The sequence below is a fragment of the Myxine glutinosa genome, chromosome 2 (assembly GCF_964187855.1).
Source record: "Myxine glutinosa chromosome 2, kmMyxGlut1.1, whole genome shotgun sequence".
Taxonomy (NCBI): Eukaryota; Metazoa; Chordata; class Myxini; order Myxiniformes; family Myxinidae; genus Myxine; species Myxine glutinosa.
Genome location: NC_136262.1, coordinates 222,016,469 through 222,041,041, shown reverse-complemented (window position 1 = coordinate 222,041,041; position 24,573 = coordinate 222,016,469). Strand labels below are relative to the sequence as shown.

At 41.4% G+C, this 24,573-nt stretch overlaps 1 protein-coding gene across 3 annotated transcripts in view; it reads left to right on the top strand.

The window, feature by feature from the left end:
* LOC137422159 (nuclear receptor ROR-beta) overlaps positions 1–24,573 on the top strand; it is a 152,438-nt gene that overhangs the window by 94,625 nt on the left and 33,240 nt on the right. The window contains exons 3-5 of one of the 3 annotated variants that reach the window (XM_078772270.1): positions 9,428–9,569; positions 22,880–23,005; positions 23,274–23,717. In XM_078772270.1, the coding sequence (XP_078628396.1) occupies positions 9,428–9,569; positions 22,880–23,005; positions 23,274–23,717 (712 nt within the window). The remainder of the gene's footprint in view (positions 1–9,427; positions 9,570–22,879; positions 23,006–23,273; positions 23,718–24,573) is intronic. The other 2 variants (XM_078772271.1, XM_078772272.1) reach the window with 2 other exon arrangements.

Here is a 24,573-nt window from a genome sequence, read left to right as displayed (position 1 = left end):
CACCACCACCCACTCTATCCTGACAAACTGCCTAACTGAAATAAAATTCTAGCTTCAGATCAGCTTCCTCGAACTTAACTACGCTAAATCTGAATTAATCTTCATTCCCCCCAACATCGATGGTTTCCCAGTATCCACATCCGGAATCTTGGCATCATCATTGACCAAAACCCTCTCCTTTGAAAAATACACTAAACAGATCATAAAGACCTTAAACCTTAATCATAAAAACTGAAAAATGCTTCGCCATGGAATAGTCCACCACTCATATAAATAATCATAAGAGTTCTGCGAAACATCTCCATCTTTAAAACTTAGCCAACCATTTTTAAACCACATGTTTTCCCCCCAGAAACAAGTCACATTCTTTGTATATTGCCAACATTGTTCATCGTTTAAGTATCATCCAGAACTAAATTTTTATAAACCATCAACTTGTAGATGCATTTATTTATATCCCATTAACCCAAGAACTCTCAATTGCTTGGTTATATTTTAGTAATGTCATATATCCATATTTCTTTTCCAAATTGTTCCTGATATACACATTAATCCCATCTGTCTTCGTTTCCAGATGAACTCAAATCAGGAAATCAACACAAATCCTTATTACCTCCAATCAATTCAAAATTAAATCAACAATTCAAAACCAGATCGGATCAGCGATCAGAAATCACTTTTCCAATCAACACATTCCAAGCAACAATTCATTCAAAGACCAAGCTTAAAAACACAACTCTCATCTTACTGTGACAAGTAAGCAACCAACCTACTTCACACTAAACAAATAACTTTTCATCACCCCTTTCTTCTCCACCGCCTCTTACATTTAAACAGATCATAATTACTCACTCATACACTGTTGCCCATCACCCAGTTGCCCCAGACCCAAACACAGGTTTGAAATCCCAGTAGGTTGTTCTTCAATCCCAACCATCATGTGATCCCAACATCTCTCCATTTATTTCGTTCCTCATGGGGTTGGTGTTTTATGGCCTTTACCTCTTACCCAATCACACTGCACATTATTCCCCGTCCTTGATGGATAATTTTACATCCAGATGGGCACAGCATCCCATTTTTGGCGACCCAGCCCTAAAACAAGCCCCTGGACTCCTTGCAGGCTGGACCAAAACCCCCGGACGAAGTTGCATCCCCAAACCCGTCCATATAAACTCCATTGTTGTCCTGTTCATCTCTCTGTGTTACATTTACATTTTGTGACTCACAGCTCCTGCCTCCATGGAACAATGACGCCTGAGCACTCAATTAGCCCTCCCAGTACCAAAGACTTACAATCAGACCGACAGACAGACAAATAACAGAGGCATGTCGCCAGCCCCAGCACAGGACATCCCCTTTCCGGGCAGGCATAATATAATCCACAGCATCGAAATGCCAATTTCGATCCGGAGCCTCGCAAAGCCAAAATCCATGCATGCGTGCTCCATCATGCAACCCGATCTGTACTCGGTGCGCCCGGCGCCCCCTATACTCAGTGAGTTATAATAACCACAATATCTCTGGCACCCAACTCGTGATACCACAATTTAATCCACGTTACTTGCATCTCTTCATCCTCACAAATGTCCTCCATTTAACGTGACTCGAATCCATCTCAAATCCCCACAGCTCGATCGAACACGTCACTGTATTCGACCCGGTTAAATTAAATTCCAAGCGTACTGTCCCTGACTGACGCTTCCACAACAACAAAAAACTCGATATTCTCTGTCCACTAATTATGTACATGATTTTGGTTTTACCCACAATATAATGTCCCGATATTCTCCAGATTTAAGTCCTATATATCCTGTCGTTAAAGCAACACCCTGTAGACTGACTCCGCCTGTCGTTCTTCCAAGGTTAGTGAATTACCTCTGACCTTTCCCTTGCATATCTCGAACAAAGGTCAACTAAACTTTAAAAGGTCAAACTTCGAATTGGGGTAACCAGCGCTTTATTTTTCCGCAAATAATACAAGTCCGGCGTCATTCCCTGCAAGAACCACATCCAGACAGACAAATGACCCTTATTGAGGCTCTACATCGCAAAATGCTAGCTTCTACGAATCCAACAACCGTCACACTTCGTCCAAGGACCTTCCGTACGAGGCGTGCTTCACAATGCCCATCGCACATCCTTCCTCGTTCGCACAACGCTTCATCAACGCACCTCCTCGCGTCCACACCTTGGCACAAGCCACACCACATACCGACAGTTGAAACCTCGACCGTCCTCCTTCCTCGGATCAGCGTTCTGTTGAAAACGTGACATTTCTGCTCAAATTATTGAATTTCCAAATACTCTCCCTGCAGCGCCCGTGAGGCAGCTTGTCCCACATTATCTGCCTCCAGACCCATATGCGTTTTAATAACTTAACCTTATCAGCATCGTTCGCCAGCATACCCTTTGTCCGGCGCATCGATCATCCCAAATGCTTCGATGCATCTTCCAGCCGCCACTCCGCACTGTACCTTACTGTATGAACAAGACTTCCTGTTGGAACTTGACTCCGGAAATTAATTACTCTGTCTTGAAATCGTTTATTTTAGCCATCTTAAATAAATCCATCCATCTATCCATCTTATAAATCCATCTTAAATAACGTATTCGTCCTGTGACATTGCCTGGCATATATGTCGCAGCCGGCCACTATTCCGACATGGCTCATGACTCATGTCTAATTCTGACAAGAAGATGAAGGATGAAGGACATGACATGAAGAAGAAGATTCTGACAAGATACTGACATGTGAACGTCCGACATCCAGCAAAGTCGAAATGACCCACAATGCATTTGGGCACACACTTCCTCTGAGAGTGGGCGAGTTATCGCCGGCACTCTGAGCAACCTCATCGCACCCGACCCCAAAATGCACTATATGACACCAATTTCAAAGGTGAGCTGCCTCAGCGATACATCCCACACATACAATCCACAATATCTGCCATTGAATGAACTCTTCAATTCAAGTAAAACACACATATTGATTCGAATTCTGCAACCATCTCCAAGAAACCGCTTCATATCAACAGTAGATCGACAAGGGCACTCCGGGTGCTTTCCTGACCCGATTTATATCAATTCGCTTCCCAAACAACTCCCAAACAGATGAAAATCCGGACTCAGTTCAGGACCTCGCCTGTTCTCTCGGATAGACGTTAAAATGGACATTCCCGGCCTGAATTTCCCCCAAGTCGAGCAGATCGCTTACAAAGTTTCACACCGAAACCCTCTGCTTTGCACATGACACACAGACAAACACATTGGCCAGACACACACGTCAATTAACATCCCAATATACATTCATTCCTCATTCATGTTACGTCTCTCATTCAAGGAAAAGGATTTTTTGGGACGGGTTTGGACGGGGGGTGGGTTGAGGTGGAAAGGGGAGGCAGGGCGGGGGGTGTTGGGGTGTTGCCTAGAGCCCCGGGGCTGAGCTCAGGTCTTGGGGGGGGGGTTGGGGGCATGGTGGCTACCTCCCCTTTCGCGGGGTCTTGGTCCGGATTATGGACGAGCGGCATTAGCCGCTGATTTGCTTGCTTAACTACCTCCTTAATTGTTTTGTCCTGAACTTTGCTTCCTGAACTTGCTTCCTTTGGCTCTGAAGCTTCAAATTCCTACAATGCAGCTCCTGCTTCAATTTTCAATATTTCAAAACCTAACCTGTCCTTCTCACCCTGTGGCCACCTGGCCCATTTCCTGTGAGCTTATTTATTTTCTCTGGTCCACCAGGTTCTGGCCTGTTTCTATCTGGACCTTCTAAGTTCACCACAGCCCATCTTTCCCTGGCATGCAATGGCATACCCCATCTTGTCTCTGGGCTGTTCCTTCCTGGAAAGTTCTCGGCCTGGCTCGACCTCACTTTCCCCCCTTCCCTTTTACCGAACGTTATCTTCACCGATATCCTGCGCAAATCCTTTTACTGGCCATGTTCCTATGGCCTTCTATGTTCCTATGGCTTTCTATCTAAGTTTAGCCACAGCCCTTCGTTCCCTGGCATGCAATGGCATACCCCATCTTGTCTCTGGGCTGTTCCTTCCTGGAAAAATCTTGGCCACCTGGTTTCAACCTATATGGCTGTCCGACCTCATTTTCCCCTCCTGGTGCTAACTGTAACTTTAAGCTTACTGTTAAGTCCTTCCTGGTTTATCCTTACTTATTTATCCTGGCTTTAACAAAGCTACGCCATTCTGAGGCCTAAATGAGCCTCTACTTACAATTTCTGTTCGAGTGCAGACAGCGGGGAAGACAAGGAGACTGAACCCGCGCGAGGGAGGAAGGTACGAATTTGGAATAATAGCCCTCTGATATAAAACAACTCCCACCTTTAATCAAATCAACGTGCCGGCGCCGGCCTCAGGTCAGCCTTCCTCCTGTCCCTCGGGCTCCGTTTCCCGTCCTCCGCGTCTGTTGACACCCCACTCCTGGTACCATCTGTGAAGAATCAGCTCTTCGTTTGCAAAAGAAGTCCACAAATAGCCTGAAAAATGACGCAGTTTATTAAAAACCAACTTATACAGATCCGGAGGAGGCCAAGACATCTATAGCAAGAGCCAGTCTCATGCCACGTCAAGCCTTCCTGAAAACACATTGATTCCCAGTCCATTTATATAGGGACACGTTTTATCAGGAAATCTCCGAGGGAACAAACAACACTGGGAGAGGTTCCTCCCACCGTTATCATTCGGGGGAGTCAGCCCGTCCTTATCATTTGGACCAAATGTTTCTCTGGGCTCCGAGAAAACAGAAATGTAACTCACAATGAGGAGAGTGTATGCTTAGCCAAACAAACCCATATATTTTATGGGTTTGTGTACATGAGTAATCCAAAGCATGTTTATACAGAGTCATGCGTTGCTGAGATTAAAACAAAATATATATGGTTAACGATCATGTCATTCTACTAGCATTACGCTAAAACAAGCGCATGTGGGCGTGGTTTTACGACCAGCCTCGAAAAAAGCACACGTATACAATTTGTTCAGCAAGACCTCATTTTAAGCCTTTCCTCATCCAAAACTAAAACGAAGCAAAAACCCTTTATTTACTTTATGAAATAGCATTTTTAGACATCATATAAATCATAACACATTAGCACCCAACGTCTATAACTGAACTTTAGGCAATAACAAATCTACTACTTGACATATATATATATATATATATATATATATATATATATATATATATATATATATATATATAATCGTTAGATTAAATAAGACGCGGACGTAGCTTCAGGACGTCGATCTTTAATTGTCGACAAGCTTTCGACCAACAAAGGTTTTTGTAGACTCAGAAGAAGACCTTTGTTGGTCGAAAGCTTGTCGACAATTAAAGATCGACGTCCTGAAGCTACGTCCGCGTCTTATTTAATCTAACGATTATTTATTCAATGCAAATGAGATGCCCTGCTCGTACTGTGGAGTTTCTACTATTTCTTGCAGTTATATATATATATTTATATATATATATATATATATATATATATATATATGTATGTATGTATGTATGTATGTATGTATGTGTATATATATATATATATATATATACATATATATATATATATACTGTATATACATATATATATATATACATATATATATATATACATGTATATATATATATATATATATATGTATGTATGTATATATATATATATATATGTATATGTGTATGTATATATATATATATATATATATGTATATGTATATATATATATATATATATATATATATGTATGTATGTATGTATGTGTATATATATATATATATATGTATATATATATATATATATATATACATATATATTTTGATGTAATTAAATTCATTCTGATGCTATCGAGTGTTTGCCACATTTCTATCAACTAGCAACGGTACCCACCCTAATAGGCGAGGCTTCAATTGTGAGGTCCAAATGAAAAGGCCAAATATCAGAAATTGAACGCTTTTATTATTTTAAACGATTTATATAAACATCCGTTAAATCATATCACATGCAAATCATCAAAATCTAAACAGTATTTGTAGAATTTCAAAAAAAGCCAAATCACTGTTCATATCGGTAAATATTATTCCATCGTTTTTGGAAAAACTGGAAAATTGGAAAAATTGGAAAAAAAATTGGGTAAACAATATAGCCTATTTTATTCAAGGGGGTCCCAGGATTACACACCCAAAATTTCGTTGCGATCGGTTCAGCCGTTTTTGCGGTACCTGGGGACAGACAGACAGACAGACAGACAGACAGGCATTTGGTGAATTATAGTAAGATATTGTACTCCGCAAATATTAACGGCCATTGATTTCCGTTTTTGGCCCGAGGTCTATCTTGTGCACAGGTACAATGTAAATTTTAGGGTGAATAAGACCGTATACTTACATTTCTGAAGTCTGGGCTAGTATCGGAGAGATCGAGCCCTTTAACAGTCGCATTGAATAACACTTGTGGTATTTATCGGTATTTGCTTTCTCCTGTGAAAGTACACATGATTTCGATGAAACTTGACCACGACCTTCATCGCCCCTGATGTACCAAAGTTTGTTCACGGCATTAAAAAAAATCGGGTCTTAAAGGGGCGTACAGGGGGGTTGCCCCCCAAAATAGATATTTGCTTTCTTTTGAGAAACTCCACACACTATTTCGATAAAACCTGACCACGACCTTCATCGCCCCTGATGTACCAAAGTTTGTTCCCTGCATTAAAAAAAAATCATGTTTTACAGCTCCAATTGTCACTGTGTACCATAGTTTGTGTATGTCTATATATATATAGTCCCTGGGCTATTACAATGTATTCCTTGTACTTCATGAACAGATCAGATATGTCAAAGAAGTGTTCCTTTTTTTTTTCCCCCTCTGTGGCAATGGCACAGCTGAGTTCTCATGGTGCATAGCAAGGCCCACGTGTGTGTTATTCCATCTAACCAACTGAAATTCTCATGATGCTCAGCTACAAGTTTAATTTGGATCGTGGATCGATGATATGATTATATGATCGTGGATCTCACGTCATCAAAAGAAACCCCCCAAGACGTCTGGGCGTAAAGCTTGTTAACATTTCTAAATGCTGCTTTGAGCAATGTGTCCACACAAATTGGTTGGACGCCTTAAACAATGACTGTATTATCAAAAGTGTGTGCAATAACGTCTAGATTGTTTCTCCTTTTCTTTTTCTTTTGCCCAACACCAGCAATTTTTAACATGCCGAGATTACTTGTGCTAATCCGTTTTGCTCCCTCTCGTTCCCACCTTCTCAGATTAAACAAACAGTTCCCGCTTTGCAAATTTGCAGCATGTGACGTGCAGCATTTCACACGCTAATTTGCTTCTTTTGCCTGTAATTCTTCTCAGTGATTACTTGCATAATATCTTGCATAGAATGTCATATTGTACAAGGCATTCAGAAAGTATTCAGACCCCTTCACTTTTTCACATTTTGTTATGTTGCAGCCTTATTCTGATATCGTTTAAATTCAATTTTTCCCTCATCAATCTGCACTCAATACCCCATAATGACGAAGAGAAAACAGGATTTTAGAAAGTTTTGCAAATTTATTAAAAAGAAAAAACTGAAATATCACATTGACATAAGTATTCATACCCTTTGCCATGACACTTGAAATTTAGCTCAGGTGCCTCCCATTTCTCTTGATCATCTTTGAGATGTTTCTACCCCTTGATTAGAGTCCACCTGTGGTAAATTCTATTGATTGGACATGATTTGGAAAGGCACACACCAGTCTATATAAGGTCTCACAGCTGACAATGCATATCAGAGCAAAAACCAAGCCATGAGGTCGAAGGAACTGCCTGCAGATCTCAGAGACAGGATTGTGTCGAGGCACAGATTTGGGGAAGACTACAAAAAAAAATTCTGCTGAATTGAAGGTTCCCAAGAGCACAGTGGCCTCCATAATTCTTAAATGGAAGAAGTTTGGAACAACCAGGACTCTTCCGAGAGCTGGCCGCCCGGCCAAACTGAGCAATCGGGGGAGAAGGGCCTTGGTAAGAGAGGTGACCAAGAACCCGATGGTCATTCTGGCTGAGCTCCAGAGATCCTGTGTGGAGATGAGAGAAACTTCCAGAAGGACAACCATCACTGTAACACTCCACCGATCTGGGCTTTATGGCAGAGTGGCCAGACGGAAGCCTCTCCTCAGTGAAAGACACATGAAAGCCCGCTTGGAGTTTGCAAAAAAGCACCTAAAGGACTCTCAGACTGTGAGAAACAAGATTTTGTAGGCTTTCATGTGTCTTTCACTGAGGAGAGGCTTCCATCCAGCCACTCTGCCATAAAGCCCTGATCAGTGGAGTGTTGCAGTGATGGTTGTCCTTCTGGAAGTTTCTCCCATCTCCACACCGATCTCTGGAGCTCAGCCAGAATGACCATCGGGTTCTTGGTCACCTCTCTTACCAAGGCCCTTCTCCCCCGATTGCTCAGTTTGGCCGAGCGGCCAGCTCTCGGAAGAGTCCTAGTTGTTCCAAACTTCTTCCATTCAAGAATTATGGAGGCCACTGTGCTCTTGGGAACCTTCAATGCAGCAGAATTTTTTTGTAGGTTTCCCCAGATCTGTGCCTCGACACAATCCTGTCTCTGAGCTCTGCAGGCAGTTCCTTCGACCTCATGGCTTGGTTTTTGCTCTGATATGCATTGTCAGCTGTGAGACCTTATGTAGACAGGTGTGTGCCTTTCCAAATCATGTCCAATCAATTGAATTTACCACAGGTGGACTCCAATCAAGGTGTAGAAACATCTCAAAGATGATCAAGAGAAATGGGAGGCACCTGAGCTAAATTTCAAGCGTCATCGCAAAGGATCTGAATACTTATGTCAATGTGATATTTCAGTTTTTTCTTTTTAATAAATTTGCAAAACTTTCTAAAAGCCTGTTTTCTTTGTCATTATGGGGTATTGTTGAGTGTAGATTGATGAGGGAAAAAATGAATTTAAACGATTTCAGCATAAGGCTGCAACATAACAAAATGTGAAAAAGTGAAGGGGCTGAATACTTTCTGAATGCACTGTATATCTACTTTATTCAGCCAAATACAAAAGCATTGTTTCATTATTGGACCATATGAGTGGTATTCATTCTGGAACCCATTGTTAGGGTCATATTTTGTCTCATCAGTTGTTGTGCTCATTTGGTTAATTTGTAATATAAATACAAACTAATACATATCTGCCATTACAATGTCAGGATACATTTCAGTAGGGTAAAGATTTTAAAAAACTGTATTACAGAGAAGTAACGACTGATTTATACAGACTACCCTCTTCACCCTTTTTAGTACCTCACAGATAGAAAGTCTTCACTATGTGCCACTGATTGAGTTATACAGGTTTTAATTGTAGACCTGGTAAAGGTGGTAAATTTGCTGTACAACATGATAAGTTTGTATTTCTTTTCCCAAGGGCTTCTTCCGTCGCAGCCAGCAAAACAATGCGACATACTCGTGCCCACGGCAGCGGAACTGTCTCATCGATCGCACCAATCGCAACCGCTGCCAGCATTGCCGCCTGCAGAAGTGTCTCGCTCTTGGCATGTCTCGGGACGGTGTGTGGTGCACTCTGTAGCACATCTTTATATACGAGAATTAGATCCTCTCTTACTTGATATCAGACCCTGTGCATGGAAGGCCGCATATGTATACAGTACTGTATATATATATATATATATATATATATATATATATATATATATATATATATATATATATATATATATATATATATATATATATATATATACATACACACACACACACACACACACACACACACACAGTATATATAACCTGGTGTTGGCTTAGCGGTTAGGGTGCCGGCTTGGGATCCTAGGATCCTGGGTTCGAATCCCGGTCGATCGCTGAATTAACGCCAAGGGGGTCGACTCAGCCTGTCATCCTTCCGAGGTCGGCAAATTGAGTACCAGCTTGCTGGGATGAATGATCCCCGTGTGTACCCTGGGTTAGAATAGGTACACCGTATCCCTGCGCATCGTAAGAGCGTGACCAAGGGTTGGCGTCAGGAAGGGCATCCGGCCATAAAAACATTGCCTCAAACAGGGAACCTTGATTGTCATGGGGCCCGCAAGGCTAACCCCCGCTCTAGCGGGGAAAATGGCCTTAAAACGATCATTCATTCATTCATTCATTCATTCATATATATATATATATATATATATATATATATATATATATGTATTATACACATACAGAACATATGGAGATAGGGAGGGATATACAGGAGGTACAGTAAAATATGTTAGAGTAGGGAAGGAGCAGGTTAGATCTGGGATAGAAAATAAACTGAGATGTATATGACTTAAAGGTTAGGTGGGATAAGGTCGGAAGTTGCACTATTTTTGCATATGTAGTATGTAGACTGCACCTGAAGGAATTATATACAATAAGAACTGGAGTAGGGCGGTGGGTACTGCTTATTGGTGTTGAGCAAGATGCTTTGCCATGACAAAATATGCTTATTTAATATTCAGAGGTATCATTTCGTATATAAGAGGGTGATCTATAATGAAGTCCCCATTTTAAATATCGAGATACTCTGTTGTAAGAAGAGCATTCATTTTTTTTCTTGAAAGCTTGTTTATTGCTGTTAATATTCTACTTTTTTTTGGCTTTCAGATTAATCCATTATGGCTGAGATTGTGCAACAGTTAAAGAGCATGAATTTCTGCATGGTATGACGTTTGGCAGTCTGTAATTGTAGTTCAAAGGATGTGGCAGCAAGAAATAGGAAGATATGCCACTTTGGTTCAAAAAACGAGTAAAAATTACCTTTAACAAAGGATTATAACAACTGGTTCCATCAATGACGGAAGAAGATAGGGAAGTCATACCACAAGGAGATCACAAGAAAACATTGACCGAGTATGAGACGCATTCACAAGGAGCCCAAAGATGTCGATCAGACTAGCGGTGAGGGAGAGTGGAATACGTTTTCATGCAATTCAGGCAATGTTGAAGGACTTAGGATGGAAACCAAATCATACCAGACCTTATTATGTTCAGCAGTTGTTTCCAGATGACTGTGACAAGAGGATGGAGTTTTGTGAACATTTCCTTCGGTGGATTGATGACTCTGTCCAGGTGTGTTAAATAGCATTATCTTGTCTGACGAGGCTGTTTTTCCTGTTGGTGGTTTTGTCAACAGGCATAAAGTGCCATTACTGGTCAGGAAATGATAGACAAACACAGCTAGATCCGGCCAAAGCTGCTTGTCTGGTGCGGAATTATTTCAGACCAACTCATTGGACTTTACATCTTTTGCGATACAATGAATGGACAGAGATACTTGGAAATGCTTCAAAACTTTCTTCTCCCAAAAATTCAGCAATGGCGCAACACAACACAGATGAAAGGCTTTTTATGCAAGATGGTGTCCCTCTGCACTTCTCAATTGAAGTTCGTAATTGGTTGGATACCCACTTTCCACACAGATGGAACGGGCAACGAGGGCCAATAGTGGCCATCCACTTGTCCTGATTTAACGCCATGCGATTTTATTTATTTCGTTTGTGGGGATGACCTAAAGAAAAGGTGTTTGCCAGCAAACCCGCTAACATGGATGAATTAGAAAGTTCTATCTGCAATGTTTCTGCCGATTAGCCAGAGGAGTTTCTTAGGGGATCGGTGGAAAATGTTGGCGAACCATTGGAAACGTTCTGAGAACGGAGGAGTTAATGTTGAAATTTGATATTCACAAATTAAAATGGCAATAAAGCACCTTCAAAAACAACAACATTTTGGTGTTATATTTATATTAACAACATGGTATTTCCTGTCTTCCCATTTCTTAGCGACAAAACATCTTTCACCTGCAAACTGTCAAGCCTCGTACCGTGCAGCAATTTCCTCTCTTTGAGCAACAGTTAATCTCTCAGCCATAAAGTATCAATCTGAAAGCAAAGAAAAACAATTGTGGTAATAAACAAGCTTTCATACAACAACAACAGCAACAACAACAACCACAAAATACCTATTACAACAACTGCGTATTTCTTTGGGGAGTGATCTCCCTCTGGCAGTCCTCCCCTTTCTCCTCCTAGCTGGATAAATAGAAAGAACCACCTTTAGAGGCCATTTTTCCCCACAGAGCAGGGGTTGAGCCTTTTTCAGGCACCGTGGTCCCCTTTTTGAAGCAATGTTTTATGGCCGGATGCCCTTCCTGCCGCCAACCCATCATCACCATCGCCACACGACAAATTTCCTTATTCATACTTAAAGATCCAAACCAGCACACATGCACACACACACACACACACACACACACACACACACACACACACACACACACATACACACACACACACACACACACATACACACACACACACACACACACACACATACACACACACACATACACACACACACACACACACACACACACACACACACACACAAACACACACACACGGTTTTTTTTTTGGTTTTTTTTTGTATACAGAATCGAGGCTCGTGAAAGAGCTAACATTTATCACACAAACAAATCAAACAGACAAACAAACAAAGTATATAAAAAGGGGAGCGGTAGACAAGATGGGGAGAGAAGGGGAAGTACATAAACACAACATTTGAGAGCAGGGACATCGGGAATGTGTGGGAGGGAGAGGGCTTGGGGGGCGGCGGCGTGGGAAGGTGGGGGGAGGTGTGGGAGAAGTATAAACACAAGGACACCAAGGACTTCCAGGAAAGAAGTTGGTATTTCAAAAAAGTGGATTTGGGGTGAAATTAGCGGGGGTAGAAAAGATCAAGCTTTTGGATGGGGGAAGATAAGCGATGGTGGTGAACAGCTGTTTTAAAGCCCTGGAGGGAGGAGTGGGATTGAAGAGAGTGAGGGAGTTTGTTCCAGAGGCGGGAGAAAAGAGGAATGAAGGAGTGAAGGTGAGCAGAGAGTCTTGATTTTGGCAGTTTAACCATAAGAGGGTTGCAAGCAGATCTTGTGCGACCTGTAGGAATATTTGGGGGACAGAGCCCAGAGAGAGCTGGAGGAGCAAGGCCGGAGAGGAGTCTGTAGAAGACAGAAAGACCACCAACCTGCCTGTGGTGAGTAAGTGAAAGGCCCTCGGAGGTAGCTTCATCGCGGGAGATTCCAATGAATCTGAATGCTTTGGTTTCAACAGCGTGAAGACGAGCTAGGTGTGAGGCAGGGGCACCAGCCCAGAGGGGAGAGCAGTATTCCATTGAGCTGCGGATGAAAGCCTTATATGTGGTGAGGAGCTCAGGTGTGCCAAGGAAGGACTTCACACGACGGAGGATGCCCAGTCGGCGACTGGCTTTGGAGGCCAGATTTGAAATGTGGTTTTCCCAGGAAAGATCATGGCAGATAGTGAGACCCAAACGCTTGAGTGACAGAACTTATTGGAGAGGATTATTCAGAAAGTGGATGGGAGGGTTGTCCAGTCGGTCTTTTCGGAGAGACATCGTAAGAGTGTGAGATTTGTCAGGATTGAAAGACATGTTCCACTTGTTTGCCCAGTCTGTGATTTTGTCCAGGTCTGCAGAGAGTGAGGAGGCTGCAGACTGCCGATCTGAGGGATAAGGAATGGAGCGGCAGAGAGTGGAGTCATCAGCAAAGAGATAGAGAGGATTTTCAAGAGAGTCAGAGAGATCATTGATGAAGACCAGAAAAAGCACAGGGCCCAGAACACTGCCTTGGGGAACTCCAGCCTGAACAGGAAGAGGAGATAAGAGAAACCCATTCAGGGCCACATGTTGACTACGACTAGAGAGGAAGTCCGCCAGCCATGCGTGGAGATTTCCATGGATACCAAAGGAGGAGAGTTTGGGTTCGTTACAATAACTCAATAACTCATCACCAGATATAACATTCTGTTCTCCAGAACCTTCCACCAAAATAATGCGGAGAACAGTATCTATCATTATTACCCTAGATGGACACCACCAATGCAAACCCCAAAAATTCACTAATTACAAAAAAGCAGTTTAAGGACGATTTTAAGCATGACACTGAACAAGAATTCCAACAACTCGACACTAACATCACTAGCATTGACATCCACATCAAACAGTTCAATATAATCCTCACAATCGTAGGTACCAAATACCTTCCGAAGGGCAACTTCAAAACATACAATCCTAACTACACGCCACAAATCGAAATCGCACATCTCATCAAACAACGAGACAACCTTGAACACAATATACCAACACCCAAAGCACCAGACAATGTAGAAAGGATTCAAACACGAAACACAGAAATCGACAACAAAATATTCATGAAAAAAACACCAACAGGCACTCCTTTCTACACACACTAAACCACTCAGCGAATACCAAACACTTGTACAAAACCATAAACTGCATAGATAACTCCAAGTGTCATAACACCCTCGCATGCAGTAATAACTACCACAGACAGCACAGGGTCAGAAAAACAACAAGCAACAAACCTTCATAACTACCACAGACAACATACAATCAGATAAACAAGCAACATACCATCATAACTACCACAGACAGCATACGATCAGATAAACAACAAGCAACATACCATCATAACTACCACAGACAGCATACAATCAGATAAACAACAAGCAACATACCATCATAACTACCACAGACAACATACAATTCGACAAACAACAAGCAACATACCATAATAATTACCACAGACAACATACAGTTAGATAAACAACAAGCAACATACCATAATAATTACCACAGATAACATACAATTAGACAAACAACATGCAACATACCTTCATAACTACCACAGACAACATACAATCAGATAAACAACAAGCAACATACCATCATAACTACCACAGACAACATACAATTAGATAAACAACAAGCAAAATACCCTCATAACTACCACAGACACATACAATCATATAAACAACAAGCAACATACCTTCATAACTACCAGAGACAGCATACAATCAGATAAACAACAAGCAACACACCATCATAACTACCACAGACAGCATAAAATTAGATGAACAACAAGCAACATACTTTCATAACTACCACAGACAACATACAATCAGATAAACAACAAGCAACATACCATCATAACTACCACAGACAACATACAATCATAGAAACAACAAGCAACATACCATCATAACTACCACAGACAACATACAATCATATAAACAACAAGCAACATACCCTCATAACTACCACAGACAGTATGCAATCAGATAAATAACAAGCAACATACCTTCAAAACTACCACAGACAGTATGCAATCAGATAAACAACAAGCAACATACCATCATAACTACCACAGACAACATGCAATCAGATAAACAACAAGCAACATACCATCATAACTACCACAGACAGTATGCAATCAGATAAATAACAAGCAACATACCTTCAAAACTACCACAGACAACATACAATCAGATAAGCAACATACCATCATAACTACCACAGACAGTATACAATCAGATAAATAACAAGCAACATACCTTCATAACTACCACAGACATCATACAATCAGATAAATAACAAGCAACATACCATCATAACTACCACAGACAACATGCAATCAGATAAACAAGAAGCAACATAAAATAATAATTACCACAGACAACATACAATCAGATAAACAAGAAGCAACATAAAACAATAATTACCACAGACAACATACAATTAGATGAACAACAAGCAACATACCTTCAAAACTACCACAGACAACATACAATCAGATAAGCAACATACCATCATAACTACCACAGACAACACACAATCAGATAAACAACAAGCAACATACCATCATAACTACCACAGACAACATACAATCAGATAAACAACAAGCAACATACCATCATAACTACCACAGAAACATACGATTAGATAAACAACAAGCAACATACCATCATAACTACCACAGTCAACATACAATCAGATAAACAACAAGCAACATACCATCATAACTACCACAGACAACATGCAATCAGATAAACAACAAGCAACATACCATCACAACTACCACAGACAACACACAAGGAGATAAACAACAAGCAACATACCATCATAACTACCACAGACAACATACAATTAGATAAACAACAAGCAACATACCATCACAACTACCACAGACAACACACAAGTAGATAAACAACAAGCAACATACCATCATAACTACCACAGACAACATGCAATCAGATAAACAACAAGCAACATACCATCATAACTACCACAGACAACATGCAATCAGATAAACAACAAGCAACATACCATCATAACTACCACAGACAACATGCAATCAGATAAACAACAAGCACCATGCCATCATAACTACCACAGACAACATGCAATTAGATAAACAACAAGCAACACACCATCATAACTACCACAGACAACATGCAATCAGATAAACAACAAGCACCATGCCATCATAACTACCACAGACAGCATACCATCAGATAAACAACAAGCAACATACCATCACAACTACCACAGACAACATACAAGTAGATAAACAACAAGCAACATACCATCATAACTACCACAGACAACATGCAAGTAGATAAACAACAAGCAACATACCATCATAACTACCACAGACAACATACAAGTAGATAAACAACAAGCAACATACCATCACAACTACCACAGACAACATACAAGTAGATAAACAACAAGCAACATACCATCATAACTACCACAGACAACATACAAGTAGATAAACAACAAGCAACATACCATCACAACTACCACAGACAACATACAAGTAGATAAACAACAAGCAACATACCATCATAACTACCACAGAACACATGCAATCAGATAAACAACAAGCAACATACCATCATAACTACCACAGACAACATGCAATCAGATAAACAACAAGCACCATGCCATCATAACTACCACAGACAGCATACCATCAGATAAACAACAAGCAACATACCATCACAACTACCACAGACAACATACAAGTAGATAAACAACAAGCAACATACCATCATAACTACCACAGACAACATGCAATCAGATAAACAACAAGCAACATACCATCATAACTACCACAGACAACATGCAATCAGATAAACAACAAGCAACATACCATCATAACTACCACAGACAACATGCAATCAGATAAACAACAAGCAACATACCATCATAACGACCACAGACAACATGCAATCAGATAAACAACAAGCAACATACCATCATAACTACCACAGACAACATGCAATCAGATAAACAACAAGCAACACACCATCATAACTACCACAGACAACATACAATTAGATAAACAACAAGCAACATACCATCACAACTACCACGGACAACATACAATCAGATAAACAGCAAGCAACATAACATCATAACTACCACAGACAGCATACGATCAGATAAACAACAAGCAACATACCATCATAACTACCACAGACAACATGCAATCAGATAAACAACAAGCAACATGCCATCACAACTACCACAGACAACATACAATCAGATAAACAGCAAGCAACATACCATCACAACTACCACTGACAACATACAATCAATAAGCTACAAGCAACATACCATCATAACTACCACAGACAACATACAATCAAATAAACAACAAGCAACATACCATCATAACTACCACAGACAACATGCAATCAGATAAACAACAAGCAACATGCCATCACAACTACCACAGACAACATACAATCAGATAAACAGCAAGCAACATACCATCATAACTACCACAGACAACACGATCAGATAAACAACAAGCAACATACCATAATAATTACCACAGCCAACATACAATTCGACAAACAACAAGCAACATGCCATCATAACTACCACAGACAACATACAATCAGATAAACAGCAAGCAACATACCATCACAACTACCCTAAACAACAAGCAACATACCATCCTAACCACCACAGACAGCATTCAATCAGATAAACAACAATCAACATACCATCATAACTACCACAGACAACATGCAATCAGATAAACAACAAGCACCATGCCATCATAACTACCACAGACAACATGCAATCAGATAAACAAAAAGCAACATACCATCATAACTACCACAGACAACATGCAATCAGATAAACAACAAGCAACATACCATCATAACTACCACAGACAGCATTCAATCAGATAAACAACAAGCAGCATACCATCATAACTACCACAGACAGCATTCAATCAGATAAACAACAAGCAACATACCATCATAACTAACACAGACAACATGCAATTAGAAAAACAACAAGCAACATGCCATCATAACTACCACAGACAACATGCAATCAGGTAAACAACAAGCAACATACAATCACAACTACCACAGACAACATACAATCAGATAAACAGCAAGCAACATACCATCATAACTACCACAGACAACACGATCAGATAAACAACAAGCAACATACCATCATAACTACCACAGACAACATACAATTAGATAAACAACTAGCAACATACCATAATAATTACCACAGACAACATACAATTAGACAAACAACAAACAACATACCATCATAACTACCACTGACAACATACCATATGAAAAACAACAAGATACCATCCTCATCGACCATTACGCAAACACAAGTCACATAGGACCCAGAAAAGAGGAAAGCGATATTACAAGAGGCAAACTCAGCTGCCAACTCGACACCACGACCACCATTAACTCCTGCACAAACAACAAAAATCACCAAAAACATCAAAATTTCACAATCTACCGGCCTTGGTAGCAAGCTACCAACTCGACACCACAACCACCATTCACACCTGCACAAACAACAAAAATCACCAAAAACATCAAAATTTCACACACTACCAGCCTTGGTAACAAGCTACCAACTCAACACCACGACTACCATTCACACCTGCACAAACAATAAAAATCACCAAAAACATCAAAATTTCACACGCTACCGGCCTTGGTAGCAAGCTACCAACTCGACACCACGACCACCAATCCACTATTCACAACTGCACAAACAACAAAAATCACCAAAAACATCAAAATTTCACACGCTACCGGCCATGGTAACAAGCCACCAACTCAACACCACGAATACCATTCACACCTGCACAAACAATAAAAATCACCAAAAACATCAAAATTTCACACGCTACCGGCCTTGGTAGCAAGCTTCCAACTCGACACCACGACCACCAATCCACTATTCACAACTGCACAAACAACAAAAATCACCAAAAACATCAAAATTTCACACGCTACCGGCCATGGTAACAAGCCACCAACTCAACACCACGACCACTATAACTTACATTGAGAACACCTTGGACCACACGGCATATCAGCCCTCACAAATATAAGCAATTATTCCTACCAACACTCAATAATTCCCCAAATTTGGAAACTCGGCAAAATCCTTATCCACCTTAAACCAAACAAAGATCCCACCAAAGGAGCCTCTTACAGACCTATCACATTACTTTACACACCCTCCAAAGTTACAGAACACCTAATACTTACCCTCTCAAACCTTCACATCCCTCTCTCTCACACACAGCACACATTCAGAACAAACCACAACATTACACCTTTGATTGCTTTAACTGTAGAAAACTGCCAAAACACACTATTTTCACGACAGTAGACACCAGCAAAGCTTTTGACCATTGACATCCTCCCAAAACTTACTCACAAACAAAATATTCAACACAAATATGCACAACAACACCCAACTGTGGCTTGCCAACTACCTATCATGCAGATAGTCATACATAATTTTTAACAGCACGTCATCACGCACGCAATACTTTCCTAATGGAATCCCTTGAGGCTCAGTCCCCTTCCCAACACTATTTCATCTTTTCATGCACAACATTCCACAACCATCCCGTTGTGATGTGACCTCGAATGCAGACAACATAGCCATTACCTCTTCATATAGCAACATCAACACAGCCATAGCAACAAGACCAACTTCAACATTTCCTCAGCACCCTCCAAACCTGGCTCACCATGAACAGACTAAAAGTATCCCCCTCAAAATAAGCAGTCACTCCTTTAAGAAATTACACCAAGGAACATAGTGCTGCAACACATCACACTGAACAACATCCCGGTCACACACACACACACACGCACACATGCACGCACGCACGCACACACGCACACACCAAACAAGAATACTAGGTGTCACTTTCAAAACATCCAAGTCCTTTTCAGATCACAGTACAAACATAAAAAACATGCACACCCAGGCTGAACTATGCCAGCTCATCTTGGGTCTCCAGCCTATCAAACAAATCTCAACACCCTTCAGACCACATAAAACAAAGCCCTTCACATCATCACAGGTTGCACATTACCAACACTCATCGAGCACCTACACACAGAGGCAAAAATGTAAAAAATCTAAAATCAAATACCATTTGGACATGAGGTGTGCAGTTCTTCACAGCTGCATGTGCCAACCCTAACCACCCGTGTCACTACATACCAACCACCCATAGACCCCTGGACACATTAAGACGAGACCACAAAGGCACTACAATGACATCCTTCAAAACATCCGCCCACAGGTAAACGGCAACTACTACAAAAAACGCATCCATACCGACATCACCATGAACATAATAAAAACCTTGGCCCAAACTTCCTACAGACCTGCCCACTAAACCCCCACCATAGATGACACAGAAAAATTACTCCCCAGGTCTGATCATGTTCATCTTTCACGCTTCAGCTGTGGACACTGCCACCAACTCAACATAGTTGTTGGTGGCTTGTTGGTGGCTCAACCACTTGTTGGTGGCTCAACATAGTCATAGTTGGTGGCTTGCAGCTGTGGACACTGTGGTCCAAAGCGTTTACAGTACAAACACGGACTCGATGACACCACACTGACCACACCTGCAACCTCTACCATGCCACTCCACACACAATTACACACATGGAAGACCGTGCGGTCCTGCCTCTACGAACGCACGCAGCATCTTAGATGTGATTGATATCTGGTTCGCTCCCTGTATATCGGCTATCTCTGTGCTGTTTTAGTCTGTTCGAGCAGGACCGACTGCGATTAATCAACAACCGAATAGTTCTATATGTAATATAGGCCCTTAATTATAGATCATCCTGTAGTTTGGGATTTTAATATGATTATGACATGAATAAATAGTACTGTGGAGCATTTTTATTTTTATAATCTACCTCATTCAGTACTCTGACATTTGATTGAAACAAACTTTGCATAATTCATGCCACAATGATTTGGGGGGGGGGGGGGGGGGCAGGGGGATTAGGGTTAGGGTCGGTGGGATGTGTAAGGACTACGGGGGTTAATAGAACATCTTTTTCAGAAACATTAACGTAGCATATTTTCAGAAGCGCTTATTCTTGCCAAGGCATGATAGCAGGTAACAACTAATCTCTTGATGTTAATGATCACAACATGCCAGAGCATTTATACCTTACTGTTTAATATTCTTCTTTCAGTCAAGGTCGTATTTCGATGAGGAGGGGAGTGTCGTTGAAGCTGAAGGGAATGGTGGATGCTGCATGTGTGAGAAGTGTTATGATTTATGGGAGCGAGACATGGGTAATGAACGTAGAGCAGCAACGAAGGCTGGAAAGGGTGGAAATGCGAATGGTTCGGTGGATGTGTGAAGTATCGTTGAGAGAGAGGAAGACAAATGATGAATTGCGAAAGATGATGGGAATAGAGCCTGTGATTGATGCTGTGAAGAGAAACAGGTTGAGATGGTTTGGTCATGTGTTGAGGAAGGATGAAAGTGACTGGTTGAGAAGAGTGATGGAAATGAATGTAGAAGGAAGTAGAAGACGGGCAAGACCGAGAAAGACTTGGCTAAAGATGGTGGAAGAAGAAATGCGGGCAAGGGGGTTAACAAGGAGAGATGCAGTAAATAGGGCAAAATGGAGAAGATTGTCATGGGGACAGCAAGGCTAACCCCCGCTCTAGCAGGGAAAATGGCCTTAAAATGCATGTTGTTGTTGTTGTTGTTGTTGTTGTTGTTGTTGTAGTCAAGGTCGTATTTCGTCCCCATTGCATGCCGAAGATATCTTTACATCATGTACTATACATCCAATGGTAACTATATACCTACATGTATTTGTACATGAGAAACATTTTGCTACCTCGGAGACATGCTGAATGGAGAAGGTGGATCAGACTCGGCAACGGTTGCTCGAGTGAGATGTGCATGGAAGAAGTTTCGGGAACTGAGTGGCGTGCTGATGAGGAGGAGAGTGTCGCTGAAGCTGAAGGGAAAGGTGTATGCTGCATGTGTGAGAAGTGTTATGATTTATGGGAGCGAGACATGGGTAATGAACGTAGAGCAGCAACGAAGGCTGGAAAGGGTGGAAATGCGAATGGTTCGATGGATGTGCCGAGTATCGTTGAGAGAGAGGAAGACAAATGATGAATTGCGAAAGATGATGGGAATATTGCCTGTGATTGATGCTGTGAAGAGGAACAGGTTGAGATGGTTTGGTCATGTGTTGAGGAAGGATGAAAGTGACTGGTTGAGAAGAGTGATGGAAATGAATGTAGAAGGAAGTAGAGGACGGGGAAGACCGAGAAAGACGTGGCTAAAGATGGTGGAAGAAGAAATGCGGGCAAGGGGGTTAACAAGGAGAGATGCAGAAAATAGGGCAAAATGGAGAAGATTGTCATGGGGACCGCAAGGCTAACCCCCGCTCTAGCAGGGAAAATTGCCTTAAAATGCATGTTGTATTTGTACATGAGAAACTGCACTATTTCAAAGATTGGTAGAATTTATAGCTAGCCCTCAAGAAGATGTGCTAGGATTGACATTTGGCCTGTTTTGCCACTTATAACATAACAATGGTCTGACTGTTTTTTCTTGATTTTTACCATGGCCCGGACTCGTTTTCAGCTGTGAAGTTTGGTCGCATGTCCAAGAAACAGCGTGACAGTTTATACGCCGAGGTGCAGAAACATCAGCAACTCCAGCAACAGCAGCAACGTGCTGATGGCGAGTCCCTGACGCCATACTCCAATGGTGAGGCCTTGCCTCCTCAGGCCTGTACATTGCAATGTATTGCACCCCAGTGTGAGTTAGTATCTCCACAAAGTTTAAAAGTTGATGTCAAAGTACATGACACATGAAGACGTGGTTAAATATAAAGACAAGGTTAAAATAATATAGCATCAGAGGGATTTATTATTCCTAGAAGCTCAATTGTAGTGCAATGAATCCATCATATTTGTGAGAAACTCAACTAATAATTGCATTTCCATATGACAAAGTTTTTCTGCTTTGTGACCAGGTAATAGTCTGAGTGCAGGTGGACTTGTTGCAGAGCAAGTTCGTGAGCTGGGTGACCTGAGTGACGTGTTTGGCCCCGAGATGCCTGAAATGACAAGTCCAACGGGTGGAGGTGTTGGCACTGAAATGCTCATGGGCTGTTTCTTCAGCACGAATGACCTTTCATCATCATCCTCTTCATCCGGGTCTGCCTCAGGACAGCCTTCTCCAGACCAGTCCAGCCTCGACATGGATTCTGGTCACCCTAGGCTGTCGATAAAGCAGGAACCAGGCAGTGTGGTGGCGTCAGCATGTAGTGGGGTGCTTCCTGTCACCACCCCAATTGCTACATCAATTCCCCTTGGCTATGACCTCTCCGGTGATCTCTCTTATGACCTTGAGTTTCTGGCCACAGCTTTTTCCAATGGACACTTCTCCAGCATGAAGACACCTGCCCTGGAAATAGGTACAGATTCTACCAACTAACTGGTGGATGTTGTGATGTGACCTGTGGAAACTGTGTTTATCTCCTTGTCCATTCATTTTGTCTTTGTTTACATTGTGTCTCAAAAGTAACTGGAGAGTCAGGCAGTCATTGGACTAATACAAAAGGACTTGCACTCCCAACAATTGATTATTTTATTTACAAAGTAAGCACGTTAATTCATTAACATGCAAAATGTCAAAGCTCAAAAGGTCTCATGACATTTGTGGCAATCAAAGGTTATTGCTTCATTCATTTTAGTGTTATTAAATTATATTCCGTTTCAGTCTGTTATACACCGAGCGACAGATTTTCTGGCACAGCTTCTGCTCAATTCCAACAATCTTCTCAAGTTTTGTTTTTCATCCATTCATTGTCCATTGGTTTCATGGAATAAACCAGGAATTTTGATATAGTCCAAAGGAAGAGGTCAGGGCCGGGTCAAATCTGGTGACCTCTGTGGCCGCTTAACTGTCCTACCTACCACAGCCAAAGCTGTGGCCAGATAATTTTACATTGAGCCAGTTGCGCATAGCTCATGTAAAGTGGGCCAAGTATCCTGATACTGCTGAAATTGGAGTTGTTGCTCTTCTACTTAATGGTCAATCTCCAGCAAAGGTGAACTGGTAAAGCATTGTCAAGTTTCTGTGATTCTATTTATTAATTATATTGTTATTATATTGAGTTTATTATCTTGAGTCAAAAGGTCAATATCCTGAAAAAGGCAAGGCCCAATAACACCATTTGACCAGATTTCACATGGAAAAGTCACACCAGTAGGTTGGTTTTACTCTCGCTGCTCATTTAGGATCACCTTTGGCTAGGTATATTCAATTGT